This window comes from Diabrotica undecimpunctata, chromosome 4 (assembly GCF_040954645.1).
Source record: "Diabrotica undecimpunctata isolate CICGRU chromosome 4, icDiaUnde3, whole genome shotgun sequence".
Classification (NCBI taxonomy): domain Eukaryota; kingdom Metazoa; phylum Arthropoda; class Insecta; order Coleoptera; family Chrysomelidae; genus Diabrotica; species Diabrotica undecimpunctata.
The window spans coordinates 9,007,067-9,022,758 of record NC_092806.1 but is presented as its reverse complement, the minus strand read 5'-3'; the positions used below and the strand labels follow the sequence as shown (position 1 = coordinate 9,022,758).

General features: G+C 34.2%; 1 protein-coding gene across 1 annotated transcript; it reads left to right on the top strand.

Annotated features, from left to right (window-relative positions):
* The first annotated feature begins 1,659 nt into the window (after positions 1–1,659).
* On the top strand, positions 1,660–11,815 carry msl-3 (male-specific lethal 3). The gene is made up of 10 exons (XM_072528826.1): positions 1,660–1,990; positions 2,065–2,133; positions 2,378–2,487; positions 2,555–2,676; positions 3,194–3,315; positions 3,375–3,544; positions 4,367–4,513; positions 5,875–6,063; positions 6,125–6,349; positions 8,212–11,815. Exons 1-10 carry the CDS (start codon positions 1,889–1,891, stop codon positions 8,267–8,269), a joined length of 1,314 nt encoding a protein of 437 aa, XP_072384927.1. The 5' UTR covers positions 1,660–1,888; the 3' UTR covers positions 8,270–11,815.
* Positions 11,816–15,692: the final 3,877 nt, after the last annotated feature.

Here is a 15,692-nt window from a genome sequence, read left to right as displayed (position 1 = left end):
ACTTGAAATGGATTATTTGAGAAGAAGTGCCAGAACATCAAGGCAGGAAAGGAAGACCAACAAATTTATAAGAAATAACACGAATGCTACAGAAATGGTCATTGACAGAATATAAAGATGAGGTTCAAAATGGTTTGGACACATTGAGAATGCCTGACGAACGTTGGCATCAAAAACTTCACAAATGAAAGCCCACTGGAAGAAGAAAAAGACGTAGATCTCGACGCTCAAGAAATGAAGGAATTAGAAGAGCGATGATAGAACTAGATAAGAGAAGGGAGTGTTCCAAAAATGTCGTCAACCTTACAGCGGCCACCACACTTTCGGAGTACGGTACGTGCGACAGTCAACTGCGCACATGTAAGGGAGGGTGGTTTTAGTTGGTAGGCAGGATAATAGATAAGTACCTGAATCTTTGGCACTGCTATCTTTAGTACTTTAAATTAAACTAAAACCCAAATTTTAGGGACTCAAAATGGAGGTAGCATAAAAAAATTTCAAAACTCCCCATCTCAAACAAATTCTGGGTGCAGCACTGGTAATTAGTACATTTAAATTTTAAAAAATATCTAAAAGGATTAGCTATAAATAAAACATCATTTCGGTCTTATCAGACCTTCATCAGTGAATTTGATAACAAGTGCAAATCACCACTTTTAAAAAATTTTAAAATCGTTGTTTTAAACATATGAAAATTTATTTAAAATTGAAAAATGCTGACATATTGTCTATGATTAAAGATTTAACTAAGTGGGAACATTTTAAGGCCTTCATTCGAAAACAGCTGCCAAATATTATGCTAAAACGAGCAATTGGATGGCCGCATCCGCAGCATCGTCACTGGTTTCACAAACACTTGGTACTCAAATTAAACCACATTTGGCAGAAAAATATTTACCACATGAAGCATTGTTGCTAACGAATAATCTTGCTATAATTGTGAGATAAAAAGTAATGACGATGGCATAAAGATCGCTTTTTCTTCGAGCACATACAACTTCATTGGACCAAATGATTTAATTAAAGGCTTAGTTAAAGGATTTAGTTTATTGAGAGTTTAGCTTATCTAACGATCCATAACCTCTGAATCAATTTTAAAAATCATACACTAAAAAGGGTGCTATTTACTATGTGGCCGCTAGTATATGGGTTAGTAACAATGTCGAACATAAGGAGTGGATGGAATAACCTTTGGATTCAACGTCAGGATGAGATTTTGAGAAAATGGAAGCTATTATAGTTGACGGCTATTTTAAATATCTAGCGCGTAGTGCGAATTTGACGTCCAAAGAATTCATAGAGTGGTTAGAATGCAATAGGTTGAATGGAGAGTTCAAAATTTTAAGTCATGATGGAATTGTTACGGATGTAAGTGTTAAGGAAGAAGATGATGGAGCTGATGATGACAAGTCTTCAGGTTATAATGGAACACAAATAAATGATGAAACAACTTATCTAGGTATTTAAAGCTCGTGTCTAAAAGAAAGAAAAGAAAATAACAGACTAGTTTTAAGCTAAACTCAATGTTTTGTTAGCCTTGTAAGTAGCTTCTTTGGGAACATTAGTTTAAGGAAATATTGGAACTCGGGCAACACTGCAAGAATGAACTGTAAGTTGCCTACATTTGACGAAACGTGGCTAATTAATATGAAGGTCAGCCAATATGTTGTTGCTATAAAACCACCCTTATATTATTTTAAATTAACTATGCCTTATTAAATATCAAAAACCTTGACTATTTAGGAAAACTCAATGGAAAACTCCACTTATTGACAAGTGGACGGAGGACGTTTTGTTATGTGCAGCTAAGTTCATGCTGGACATAAAGCGTATATGGGAGACAGCCAGTGTGTTGTTTGTTTATAAATAAACATTTTTAAGTTAAGATATGGTCTCAACGCGAGGATTGAAACTAAAATTTTTTGAAGGCGAAAGGGTGTTGTGCTACGAACCAGATCCTACAAAGGCTAAAGTTTTGTATGATTCAAAGGTATGCATAACCTCAACTACGCTTTTCTGTTATTTGTCCGTTAATCAATACTTTTGTTTTAAATGTTTTATCAGGTACTGGATATTGTTATCAATAAGGACCATAGAGGAAGAAAGAACATAGAGTACTTGATTCACTTCCAAGTAAGTTTCGTTTATAGGTTTTTGTTTTCATTGATAGTTAATCTTTTTTGTAAGTGTCTACTTTTTATTTAATTTATGTAGAAACTGATATGCATACAATAGACTTCTTCTTTTATGTATACAAGTTGTTATAACTGTACAAAAACTGAGCTGTCCATATTTAACAATGTAAAATAGTTTTAAAATTAAGTTTTCAATGTTTGAAATTGTGGTGTTTTATGTTTTTATTATTTGTTTTAATTAGGGCTGGAATTCTTCTTGGGATAGGTGTGTTGGAGAGGAATATGTTTTAAAGGACACCCCAGAGAACAGACAGTTGCAAAAAGATTTGGCAGAAAAAGCACAGTTACAACTGTAAAGTATCATTTTATTAGTTTATCTTATCTGTTAATAAATTGATCAACATATAGGTCCTTTTTAGGGGAGCATATTTATATAGAAAGGAAAGGAAAAAGAACAGAAAGCCTGGTGACAGAGCTTCTGCTTCAGAAGATGGTGGTAGTTCTAGTAGTCCAGGAAGAATGGATACAGATGATGGTCAAGGTAAGGAAAATTTTAAGTGAGCTTTATTTTGAATGTTTGAATGTTTTTTATATACAACTTATTTGTAGGTTAAACAGATATAATGAATAGCTTAGATAAATGTAAATCTAATTAACTATTTTAATACAAACATTTTTATTTCCAAAATATGTTTATGTTTATATTGCAAATAAGCTTGTTATTTTTAGAAATGGTTCACTTTGATGTTTTAATTGTTGTAAATATCAACCATCAATGCCAATTAATTTAAATAATGTTTTTGCTAATTGAAGGCAAACTTTTGAGAATAATGCTTCAGTTGAATGGGTTTAATTGATTTTTCTGATTTATTTTATCTTTGAAGCTTATAAACTAGTATGTGCTTTCATTATTTCATTTAGGTATTTTAAAATTGATGCATATTTTAAAGTAATTATTTTCACACATTCTTATATCTTGTGGGTTATGTATTTGTCAATGGTTTTGATTAGTAATAACAATCTTAAGCCAGATTAACAAAGGTTTTTTGCAATTATAGGTATAACCAGCACTTCAGAAGATGATTCTTCCACTGAGGATGAAGCAATTTACATAGAATTAACAGCAGATCTTAGAAAAATAATAGAGAACGACTATTACCTGATTAAAGAAAAAAATAAGGTGAAATTCCTTTAGTTAGATCTTCGTAGGATCAAATATTTATTTGTATTCTCTTTTAGTTAATGAAGTTACCAGCAGAACCAAATATTGCAACTATTTTAGAATCTTATTATAGACATTATGCAACCAATCAGATCTGTGGGCTTACAGAGAAGTCAACTGGGAGGTATAGAACTCAAACAATAAATCAGAATAGTGTGAAACCAAAGCCTGAAGACATACAAAGAAAGTAAGGAATAGTTTACTTTTCCCGTAACCTTTAAGGCCAGGTTTCTCTAAAAACCATGTGTTTTAAATCAATTTTATTTATAGTGCAAAAGACATTTGAAAATCAAACTTTTTACAAGTGAAAGTACATACATTAAACTGCCTGAAAATTTTTTTTTTTTGGCGGCTCTCAAAATGGCTACCTTAACTTGTCCAGTTTGTTGATGGATGTCATCATTTCTTGGAAACAAATAATCCGAGATCAAAAAACAAAATGGTTTCATATTCTGTGTCGAATTGGCTGTAGTCAGTGCTACAATGAAACATTTTCATCTAAAAAAAAAACAAAATGGAGGACTTTTGAATTTCACAACACTTTTTTTACATTTTTTGTTGTTACTTTTATAAATAACAATGAATATTTTTGGTTGTAGCAACATCTAAAGAGTAAAATGCCATTTGGTTTATCTTGATCAGTGCAATAATTTTCGAAATACAAGTGACACCCAGTTGAAAAAATATGGTTTAGAGAAAAGCCCATTAAAGTAAAAGGCTGCTTGAAAAGGTCATGCAGGCTTTTGGGACTAATTCTATAAGTACTAGTCCTAAAAAAATTTTATAGCAATTTTTGAAATTTTTTTTTTTCGATTTTTTGAAAATTGTTAAGAGGAACCTGGTCTTAAGCCTGCTCTTGTATTTTGCATATTTAGCTTGTAGTTATGTCTTGTTATGGAAGCAGAAATCAAATTGACAATGACATGATTCTATAGTTATTCAAAAATGTTCTACGTTCATTTTTCAACATTTGTACAAATTTTTACTTAACAATTTCATCTTTTTATAGTTTGGCCATATGCAGAGAAGTATTAGATGGTTTAAGGATTTATTTTGATTTCACATTGAGTGACTTATTATTGTATAAACAAGAAGTTGGTCAAATAGCAATCAAACAGGCTGTGTCTCAACTAGATAATGGTGATGTAAAGATGGAGTAAGTATATCTTATTTTTATATTTTGTTTAACCATTTTTGCAATTCTAACTCAGCATAAATTACCTTTCTATCATTATTTTTCATATGTAATTATCACTCATGCAATTATATCGGCAATTGTAATCCTTATGCAATCCTTGTCCAATCAAGGGGGCAAAATATAAAAAAAATTAGTATATTTCATACATCAATGTTAAAGATAGTACCTGTGTAAGTACATTCCGTGTTAATATACAAAAATTGACAGTACTAAATGTGTAATAAAGATAAAAATTAGATTGAGTGATAGAGCAAGTTTTTGTCAATCAAAATGTTGATGGATACTGTGTGCAGTTTTTAGTAATATGCTTGCATTTAATTAAAGTGAGGACATATTTCATTACAGACAGGTAAATTTTCTAATGTATTAAAAGTCAGTGTTACAGTTTCCATTCCTAAGACAACAAATGCTCTCAAAGCTAGTGAACTCTTTCATGTTAATACTTTACCTCCAATGAAAAAAGTCATTGAGTTGATTAAATATCATCAAAGGTTCGAGCATATTAAAGATAATGCAAAAACTCCTGACCATGGAGCTGCTCGAAGGCGGAGTCAAAATTCATGTAAAGGCAGAACGGTTATATTGTGAGTGGAATTATACTAACCAAACTGAAACGTTCTACCTTCGACATTGCATAGTACAGTGCGTTTCGCATGGAAGTGGGGACTAAACCAAATTTCGTCTACTGCGCCGTGGTCAGGAGTGTTTGCACTATCTCTACCAGAAATCACATTTTATTTAGTAATCAGACTGGTTATCATGGAAACTATCCATTTAAAACAGCATTACAATTAACCATAAGTAATTTTAAGGCAAATGTCATCCAAGATAAAAATACAGTAGTAATATTCCTTAATTTAAAGAAAGTGTTTAACATCATTGATAGGAATATCATACCTACTAAATTAATGGGATATGGATTGTATGGTTTAGTGCATGCTTTGGATAAGAGACTATTTATATGAACATAAACAAAGGGTCAGAACAAAGGATGTTATGTCAGATGAACTACAGTGTAGTATTGGTGTCCCCCAGGGAAGTGTGCTGGGGCCACTTTTGGGTTGAACAGTAGATATAGATGTTGAAGCACATTGCTTCAAAAAGAGTGGCGGAATAGAATCTGGATGAGCATCTTTATTCACATTTAAATGAGAAACTTTGGTATAGATTTCTTGTTGCATGATAAAAGATAATGTTGGTTAAATATTCTACTAGTAGCAATACATCACTATTTTTAGTTTTACTGTCAATGTATCGCCAAAATTGTAGAGAATCTTAGAGAACTTTATAATTGTTACTAAAGATATTTTTCTTTTTAGACTGAAAGTGGATGATTTGAATAGTAATCTCAATAACGGTACTTACCTCACAGAAAATGGCAACGACACTGATAAAATAACAGCCAGACGACGAACACTTAGATCAAACAGAAGCGATTCTCAAGCAAATGGAAATGCATCCCCAAGAGAAAATAATTGTAACAATAACACCCCAAAACCAGCTTCAAGGTACATTTAGTGGTTGACGTTGTTGTTGAGATAACTGTATATGGTATTTTTTTGTTTTTAGTGTCACCAGCAGCAATTCTGACATTGCAGGTCCTTTGTCCAAAACATTGACGTGGAAAATTCTTCCCGACCATGTATACCACCAGCAACCTCCCGCGCCTTGTTTGGTGTACGGAGCGACGCATTTGTTAAGGCTTTTTGTAAAGTTACCGGATTTGCTTACTTCCACAAACATTCCAGATGAAAAATTAAAGGTTCTGCTTAGACATTTTGATATGATAATCGGGTATGTATTATTCGTTTTTGTGTGACATAGTACTATAGAGACTGACTTTTTTATATGCTATTTTTATACTCGAAATTCAATAGAATTGACCTACTCTAGTTTTAAAAGCATGGAATCTGGAGGGGTATCAGACGAGGGACGATTGCAGTTCATTGGTGGTTTGTAAATTTATTTTAGTTGGGGAATTTTTTGTAAACATACCAGTTAATTGAAGGAACTCATATCGCAGCACGCGAGCGTGTTTCTTATGAAAATATATGGAAAACAGAAGTAGTACATATCTATGAGAAGTTGTATTTTTAGACGAAACGTGGATTTTTTTTTAAGGGAAATAAAATGATGTCGTGGCAGGATGACAATAGCAGAAATTTACATAAACCAGGTGGTTATGATGGAAAAAGATTTATTGTGATTCATGCCTATTCAGCAAAAGGTTATATTTCAGACGCCAGTTTGTTATTTTGTTCCAAATCCTTGACTGCAGATTATCACACGGAGAAAACAAGAAGAGTATAGACGTCTTAGAAGAGAGGGAAAACATATACCTCGACGTAAGAAGAAGGAATATGAACAGAACGCTCTCCATGAGATACAAAGTTTATTCGATAAAAATGAAACGAGGATCACACGATACAAATCCTTAAATAATAGCCGCCGAGAATTTAAACCACGATTAAAAATTTGTAAAGACACTAACGGTGAAATTCTACATGATAAAAACTCAATTCTTAACAGATGGGCCCAACATTTCAGCGAACTAAATATAAACGATATTGAAGGAGGTTACAACATGGACAATCAACAAAATCTACATTTACTACACAGTGAAGACCCAATGAGAGAAGAAGTGTCAAATGCCATCCATAAAACTCAAAAACAATAAAGCCCCAGGAATCGATGAAATCAGTTCGGAAATGTATAAAAAACGTGGTGCTCAACTTTTTGCAGCAATCCATAAACTAATAGTACTTATATGGCAGAATAAATTGGTACCAGAAGAGTGGCTAAAGGGAATAATATGTCCGTTACATAAAAAGGGTGATCAACTGGGGTGTAAGAACTATAGAGGCATTACTCTGTTAGCACCTGCCTATAAAATCTTGGGCAATGTATGTTTGAAATACTTAAACATTTTACAAAGGATATTGTTGGTCGATATCAATGTGGATTTACTGCTGGAAAGTCAACAACACATCAAATTCAAGCACATAGGCAGATTCTAGAAAAGTCGCTAGAATATAACATAGATAAACTCCATCTCTTCGTCGACTTCAAAGCAGCCTATGGCAGTGTGAAAAGAACTGCATTATATAATGCAATGATAGACTTTGGGATCCCACCTAAGTTAGTTAAGTTGACCCAACTAACAATGCAAAACGTAAGCTCATGCATTAGAATTAAAGGAGAAAACTCTACGTTCTTTGACATTAATAATGGTCTAAGACAGGGGAGGTTAGGTATACGACTGTCAGATAAAAAGAGGAACAACTGGGTAAGATCCAAAACAAAAGTCGAGGACATAGCAACAAAAATTGCCAAACTTAAATGGAGCTTCGCGGGCCACACTGCTACACGCCGTATAATTAAGCTACACGCCGTATTAAATAGTAAATTTGGCAACACGGCGAGTCTAGTTTGTCTATAACAGATTTTAGCGGCAAAAACGTTAATTGAGAGGCATATTTGTATGTTGATGCATAAATCAGTATTTAGCCGCTCTCCACCAAGTGTCTCTAACAATCCTATTGAATTTCGAGTTTACAATGGTTCATTTGAAACTCTTTAAAATAAGATTGAATAATTGCTTTTTCAATATTTATTAATTAAATTTAATATAATTGAACAAATGTTTTTATATATAGGTATTTAAATGAACACACCGACTGGTACGGAGAGCAACACTACATTGACGCCTTCTAAACATTTTAGATCGTAGAACCGACAAGAAAATGTTAACGTGTGATATTATTTTCGAATTTTATTTATTAGATATACGTTATAGTATTAGTAGCCTAAATAGTTATATCGATTTGATAGGAATTAGTTGGTTTTGAGCTAAATTATCTATTAGAAGTTACATCAAGAGCGGTAGGTATGAATATATCAAAGTTTGTCTGTTCTTTGTTGTTATAAATGGTTAAAGACACTGAGGTTTCTATAATTTTCGTCTGCCTAACAAATGTTTAGATTTTGGTAATATATTGGTTTATTGAACGTGTATCATTTCGATAAAAAATTAATATTGACTATATAAAACAAACTTCTAGTCAAATTTATAAACAAACATCGACATTTATAATATATAGGAGGTCTGGCTAATAAATAACGAGACTGCCCGCGCAGAAGGCGTCATAGAGGGGAAGAGTGAACAAAAACACCTTTTTGTCGCTGTAGTAGTATTTTTTCTGTAGAGGTTAGAAAAGAACGTGTTTTTTCTCGTGACGAAAAACATGAGCAACGGATTAATGTGAAATTTCTCGTTAAATTAAAAAAAAAACTCCGACTGAGTTCTATAATTTGTTAAAAGAGGCCTATGGTGAGAATTTTCTATATCGTGCGCGTGTTTTCGAATGGTATAAACGGTTTTCTGAAGGCCGAGAGAGCGCCAAAGATGACCAACGTCCAGGTCGACCTGTCTCTGTTTCAACTCCGCAAACAGTGACTAAAATAAATGAAATTGGGCTCGGAGATCGTCGTATGAGCATTCGGATCATTGCTGAGACTGTAAACGCCGATAAAGAAACTGTCAGAAAAATTTTACATGACGAATTGAATATGAAGAAAGTCAGTGCGAAGTTGGTCCCAAAAAATTTGACCCCTGACAAAAAGCTCGTCTGTTAACAGATCTGTTCAGATTTTCTTGTGTGTTTACATGAAGAGTCTGAATTAATGGAAAACATTATCACTTGCGATGAAACCTGGATATTCAAATACGATGTTGAAACTAAGCGACAATGAAAAAAGCAAGGATGACGAAATCAAAATTTTTAAAGCCATACTAATCGTTTTTTTCGACGTTAACGGCATCGTGATGACTGAATAGGTTTCAGAGGTTCAAACTGTAAACCAAACTTACGATTTGAAAGTTGTGGCCGGAGTTTTGGAAAAACAAGCCGTGGATCTTACACCAGGACAACGCACTTGCCCATAACGCGCTGTCTGTGAAGCGTTATTTAGCCGCTAGAGGCATTCCAGTGCTCAAACACCCACCGTACTCGCCTGATTTAGCACCTTGTCACTTTTTCCTGTTTCCGAAGATCAAGTCTGCCTTAAAAGGAATCCGGTTCGAGTCGATGGAAGAGGCGATAAAACGGCGTAGCTCCTAAAAGCTCTAACAAAAGAAGACTTCCAGAATTGCTTTGACCAATAAAAAAAAACGAATGGAACAGTGTGTGGCGAGGGAAGGAAAATATATTGAAGGAGAGCATTCGATTGTAGAATAATTTTTAAAATTCGACCTCGTAGGTTATAGATTCTGCAGTCGCAAACAGTAAATATTGGAGACTATCTTTGTTTGATCACTGGTGATACTGCTGTTTCGTAGTTTGGACCCCACCACATCTTCATAATGGACATTGTAATTTATTTGTGTAATAGATGTGTACCTCGACCGTGTTGAGACCTGATTTAGATTGAGTTTACACTAGGCTTTGTGCAATAAGTTGAATCTAGGAGGGCTGTCTGTTATGCATAGCATAATGTGGTTGTGTGAGACTTCAGAGCATTCGTAGACCCATTTGTTGGTTATGTTTAATTTGGTCGTTGATGTTTTCTAGAGCATTGTCCATTTATTCTTCTGTCTTTAATATAATTAACTACTGGCGGTTTTCGATTGTTAAGTATCTTTCTCTATTGACTTTTCAGCGTATTAAGTCAGTGTAGATGTAGCAATGGAATGTCGCTTAGTAATGGAAACCATTGTTTTGGAGTGAATTTAATTTTTGTGAAATGCTCAGGGTTAAAAGTATATCAATTTTTGGCAACCGAAAAAAAAATGGTTGAAGATAATGCTGAAGACCTTTACGAGGATACTGATGCTCCCCAAACCGAGCTACAAAGTTTCTCGGTCATCTTTCTGGTCTTAGTTTCTCAGTAAGTTTGGTAAATGCACCTTAAAAGCTCAAAAGAAATGATGTAAGTGCAGATCCTTGCAACAAGACATGTTTGAATTTTCTTAGAGTACTAGATATTACTTGAAATACACTATCGTTAAACAAATTTTCTCTCCACATTGTGTGGATAATGGAAATCATTTTGATAATATCAAACTGACTGCTTTGTAGTTAATGTAGTTAGGGGAAGTACTGGGTACTATAAAATGACCCACATCCTGTCACAGTTGCTGTGATGTGCTCAGATTCTCATTGTCGTGTCCTCAGAATGCACTACTTATCTTGTTAGCGCTGAGACATTATATATTGGCTATAATGACGTATTTCTACCATGATCGAAGTTGGACTGATTATTAGTCGAAGTAACATGGACCTAGTTATGCTTCTCCTATTTGTCTTCACTTAACAGCTGTTACCACCCGTTATTTTATAATAAGCCAGGTGGATAAAAGAGGAAATGACTGGTATTTACTTAAATTTTCTTGTCAAGATCACGCGAGGCTTCTAAATTATGTTTTTCTATCGCCATATAGAAGGCTCTGTCATTGACCAGGGTGGGGTCGTACCTGTTCTTAATCTGTTCAAAGATCTCTACATAAGGTGCGACAATTCATAAACCGCTGCCAGCTCCTCTCTAGGGTCCTCGGCGTCAACTTTTCCACAACTGTCTGGAAAGTGATTTCAATCTGGAAAGTGATTTCAATTGGCTTGTCTTCACTAGTTCTCTACTAGGTTATTTACAATCATAGATCTTGACTTGACTGAACTTTTGGTGACAGTTAAATACCATCAGGTTTTACAATTCACAATTAAATAAACCAAAAGATCAGAGGTCTCAAAACAAATTACTTCCTATCAAATTTTAGCCAAGTAAGTCGACAGTGTGTTTATATTCTCATATTAAGAAAGTTCATATCAAGCGTATATTATTAATTTTCTTTGAAAATGTATAAGCTGGCTATACTTCATTCAAATGTGCAGTCATGTAAATAGATTTTTATTATTCTGCAAAAGCTGTTAGTAATTTTATGAGTTTAACTGTAAGGATAAGCCCTCATCGCCAAGGACTCAGCACGAACTGATTAATGCCGCACATTATAAAGCACAAATTGTTGGTATGTTTGGTATTAGTAGTTTGTTATATGTTATGAAACTTATTAATGGTAATAAATAATCTTATACATTATGAAAAATATGTGAATCTGTTTATTTGAGTGAAGTATATCATTTCCTTTTTACTTTCCTTATAAGAAAATATATACACACAGATAAATGTGATATGCATAGTTTATGATTGTGTCATAGACTTAAATGTGTAAGTATCGGAATAAAGAAAGTATTTTGATAATAGTAATGAGTCTTTATTTTTCATATTTGACCAGTTCCTTATTTTCCTGCTAAAACTATCCATATAACTCTGCTTGGGGTTATGAGCGCGAGGTGGGTGGATTGAGTAGCTCAGAACTTGCGTTCATGCCCACAGCTGATCCCATGCCCTAATAAAAGAGGAGGGTTGATAGGCCAGGTTAGCATCCTACCCATTGGAAAAGAAAACAAGGCTCAAAGAACCCATATAAAGCCTTGGAACCTAAGATGACGAACCACGCAAAGAAAAGGAAAACGAGAAAGAAAAATAAACCCACAACCAGATTAACGACATGGAACATTAGTTATTTCAACAACAAAGACCAAGAGATAATAGAAGAACTGATAAATAAAAACATAGACATTTGTGGAATCTAAGAAACCAAGAAGAAAGGTAAAGGCCAAAGAGATTATAAGCAATATTTTCTAGCATACAATGGAGTGAAGAAAGAAGAACGAGCACGAGCAGGCGTAGGTATATTTGTCCATAAAAAATTTAAAGACAACATAGTTATATCTCCGTAAGAATAATACATATGAACATCACAATGGACTACCAAAAATTAAATGCTATATCTGTCTATAGCCCCGAGAACTTCAAACCTAAGGAGGAACGAGAGGCATTCTACGAACAATTGCAAACTATCCTGGATGAAATACCTCATGAAGAACCCTTAGTTCTTATGGGTGACTTTAATGCACGAATTAAAAATGAAATTGTTTCAGGAGTAAAACAAAGATTTAATGAAAACTATGTCAACGCAAATGGAGAACTCATGGCTAATCTCTGTGCTTTTAATGAAATGAGAATTAATAATACATTTTTCAACCATAAGCTTCAGTATAAATATACATTTGAAAACTCCAGGGGGCACAAATCTATGATTGATTTTATAGTCACTAATAGAAAAATCCACCCAAAGTAGATTCTAGATATCCGAACTTTAAACTCAGCAGGGAGTGAACACAAACTAGTACTAGCAAAAATAAGAATGGAAATAACACCAAAACATTTTCTACAGGAAATCACCGAGGAAACTACCATGTAATTTCTTTTATATTCATATTTTTTAACCTATTGTTCAACAATTATTATTATCTTAGCAGCCGTATTTACATACACTAGTGGCCAAAATTCTGGAAACTTTTCAAAAATTTTAGTTTTGTTATCAGCATTCCTCTTTTTCACAAGACTTATGTTATTTATAAGTTTATCTATAATTTTATTACATCGTTTTATACTTCTACTTAATATTTAACATCCATTTTAATGGGGAAAATCTTCTAAAAATTTAAAAATAAATAAAACAACAGCCGTTAGCTATTAGTAGATATATTTAAAAAAAATGGTACAATGATTATTATCAACAAAATAAGTATTTGGTATATAACCTTTGTTTTTTAAAACAGACTCGATTCTGCGAGCCATGGAGTTGACGAGACGAGCCAAATCTTCTGGTGTAATAACTCTAAACCAGTTTTGAATAATGGCTTCTATCAGTTCTCTCTTGTTGCTTGGGTTTCGGCGTGATACTAAGACTTTCAGCCTTGACCATAAATTTTCTATTGGATTTAGATCGGGACTATTTCCAGGCCAAAGCAGAACAGTAACATCATGGTTTCTCAACCATTCCATGGAAGTCTTAGCCGTATGACAAGGCGCTCCATCCTGCAGGAAGATGCATTGTTGGGCATCCCCTTCGAACAAATCTCTGATAGTCGGCAGCACTTTGGCTTGCAGTATCTCTTCCTGATATTTTTTTGCATTATTATTGCCCTCTATTACTGCTAAACGTCCAACTCCATTAGTAGTCATGCAAGCCCATACCATGACACTCACAGGATGCTTCGTAGTGACCGTAGTACACTGGGGCAAAAGGTCTTCACCCGGTCGGCGGCGAACAAACGTGACTCTCAAAGATCGAGATTTTGATTTCATCACTCCAAATTACTTTACTGCATTGTTCTTCTGTCCACCCTCTGTTTGCCAAAGTCCAATCAATGCGTTTTTGCCTCTGTTTTTTGTTCAGGGGAACGGCTTCTTTCTAGGAATTCGTGCTCGCAATCCATTTTCACACAACTTTCTTCTGATAGTGCGGTCCGACATTTGTAATCCAGTTGATTTGACAATACCGTTAATATCTTTTGCGGATCTGCGACGATCTTCTAAAGAAAGTCGGCATATTCTACGCACATCGTAGTGACTAACTTTGGGTTTTCTACCAGATCTTTTTGCTGATTTTGTCGTTCCACGTTTGCAAACTTTCATTACACCTGATTTTGTGACGCCACCACCCAATTTGTTTGCTATTTCTTGATAAGTGTAACCTTCTTCTCGAAGGATAATTGCTTTGGCTCTCTTTCCTGGCGACCAGTCAACACGTTTTGGGTTTTTGGTTGCCATTTTCGTTGAATCAACTCTGATAAATTCCTCTCCGACAATTAAACAATATCACCTTAGTAACAATTATCTGATGTCACTAATAAACACTGGAAGCCGCACGAAACTGTACTAAAGGCCACCCAACCGCTTCCAGTTGGGTTGTTGACTGACTAGCAGAACTCTGACGCAATACAGTACTGCCAATGTTGCCATTCACAAATCTCGGATTTTCGGCGTTTCGCTTGAATCTGGTTCCATATTTTAGGTAAACTATATAAATCATGTTCATGAGACGAGTCGAGCTAAAAAACTATAATTTTTGTAAATTTTCCAGACTTTTGGCCACTGTAGTTCCGTCCAGAGATTATTTTTTATTCTGAGTTATTTGTTTCTGCGTAGGCTTGTATATGCCTCTTTGACTTCAAGGCTCTTCTTGAAGTTCTTCTCAAGTCTAGGTTCATTATCAAAGCTTTTTTCCTCCTCTATGTTAAGTGCTGACTAAAATGATTCACCAATTGCTTTTTGCATTGGTGCAAATTGAACTTAGCTTGAATTATTCTCTGTTGTTGTTATGTGAGTTATTTCTCTTTATTACGATTCTATAAATAATTGAGTCGTTTAAATGGTTTCGTAATTTTTTTGTCCTCTTTTCTTCTCTTTCCCTTGTCTCGAAATTCTCTACTGTGGTTTTCGTTTGTCAGGTAAAATATTATTGTGTAGGCATTTTCTCTAAATATTTTCTCCAGCTAAATTCTTGTATTTATCATCCTCTGCTGATACAATCTGGTAACTTGTATAACTATAATCTAACTTCTTTTATTCTGGTCCATTAGGGTCTATTTCTTTCTGTACCGCATCGTTTATAGTTTGATTTGTTAGTCTATTGCAAATGTTTTTTCAATACAAGAGCATACTACCCCGACAATAAAATTTGAGGCAAAAAAGTCATGGTAGTTATTCGTATACCGCTTTAACTACGTTTATGGACTACTTTTATTCTAGTTGTATGATATAGCTTAGGTTGGCAGCACGAGCAGTGAGGGAGGAATGTCTAAGTCAGTCAATAGGTTGACTCGGTCATAAAAAGATACACGTTGTGAAGGAGTACCAATAAAATATAAAAACTTATGTGTTTGTCTTTATGTACAATATGTACATTGTTCCCAGTAAACATAATACACTAGTTAACGAATATTTTGGATACAGGGATGAGTGCCTTAAGAACCGGCAAAATAACACAGAAGATAGAAAACATAATACGTTGTGAAATAAAAAGAGATGCAAGTAGTAGAGGTGAGAAATTATCGATATTAACCTATAATTTACTTTACATTACATTAGATCTATCGAAAGTTTCCCACCTTTAGACGTTAGCTTATGAGCTGGTTGACTTCGGTCATAGTAATACGTATCACGTAATGTAAGTAAAAACAGTTTAAGTACGAGTATGTTTTTATCCAAAATTAAAGTATTGATCAATAAT

Excerpts from the sequence above, each read along its gene's own strand:
- msl-3 (XM_072528826.1), top strand. The coding sequence starts at position 1,889 with ATGGTCTCAACGCGAGGATTGAAACTAAAATTTTTTGAAGGCGAAAGG. Across the intron at positions 2,134-2,377 it reads AGTACTTGATTCACTTCCAA|GGCTGGAATTCTTCTTGGGA; the intron begins GTAAGTTTCGTT and ends TGTTTTAATTAG. Across the intron at positions 3,316-3,374 it reads TGATTAAAGAAAAAAATAAG|TTAATGAAGTTACCAGCAGA; the intron begins GTGAAATTCCTT and ends ATTCTCTTTTAG.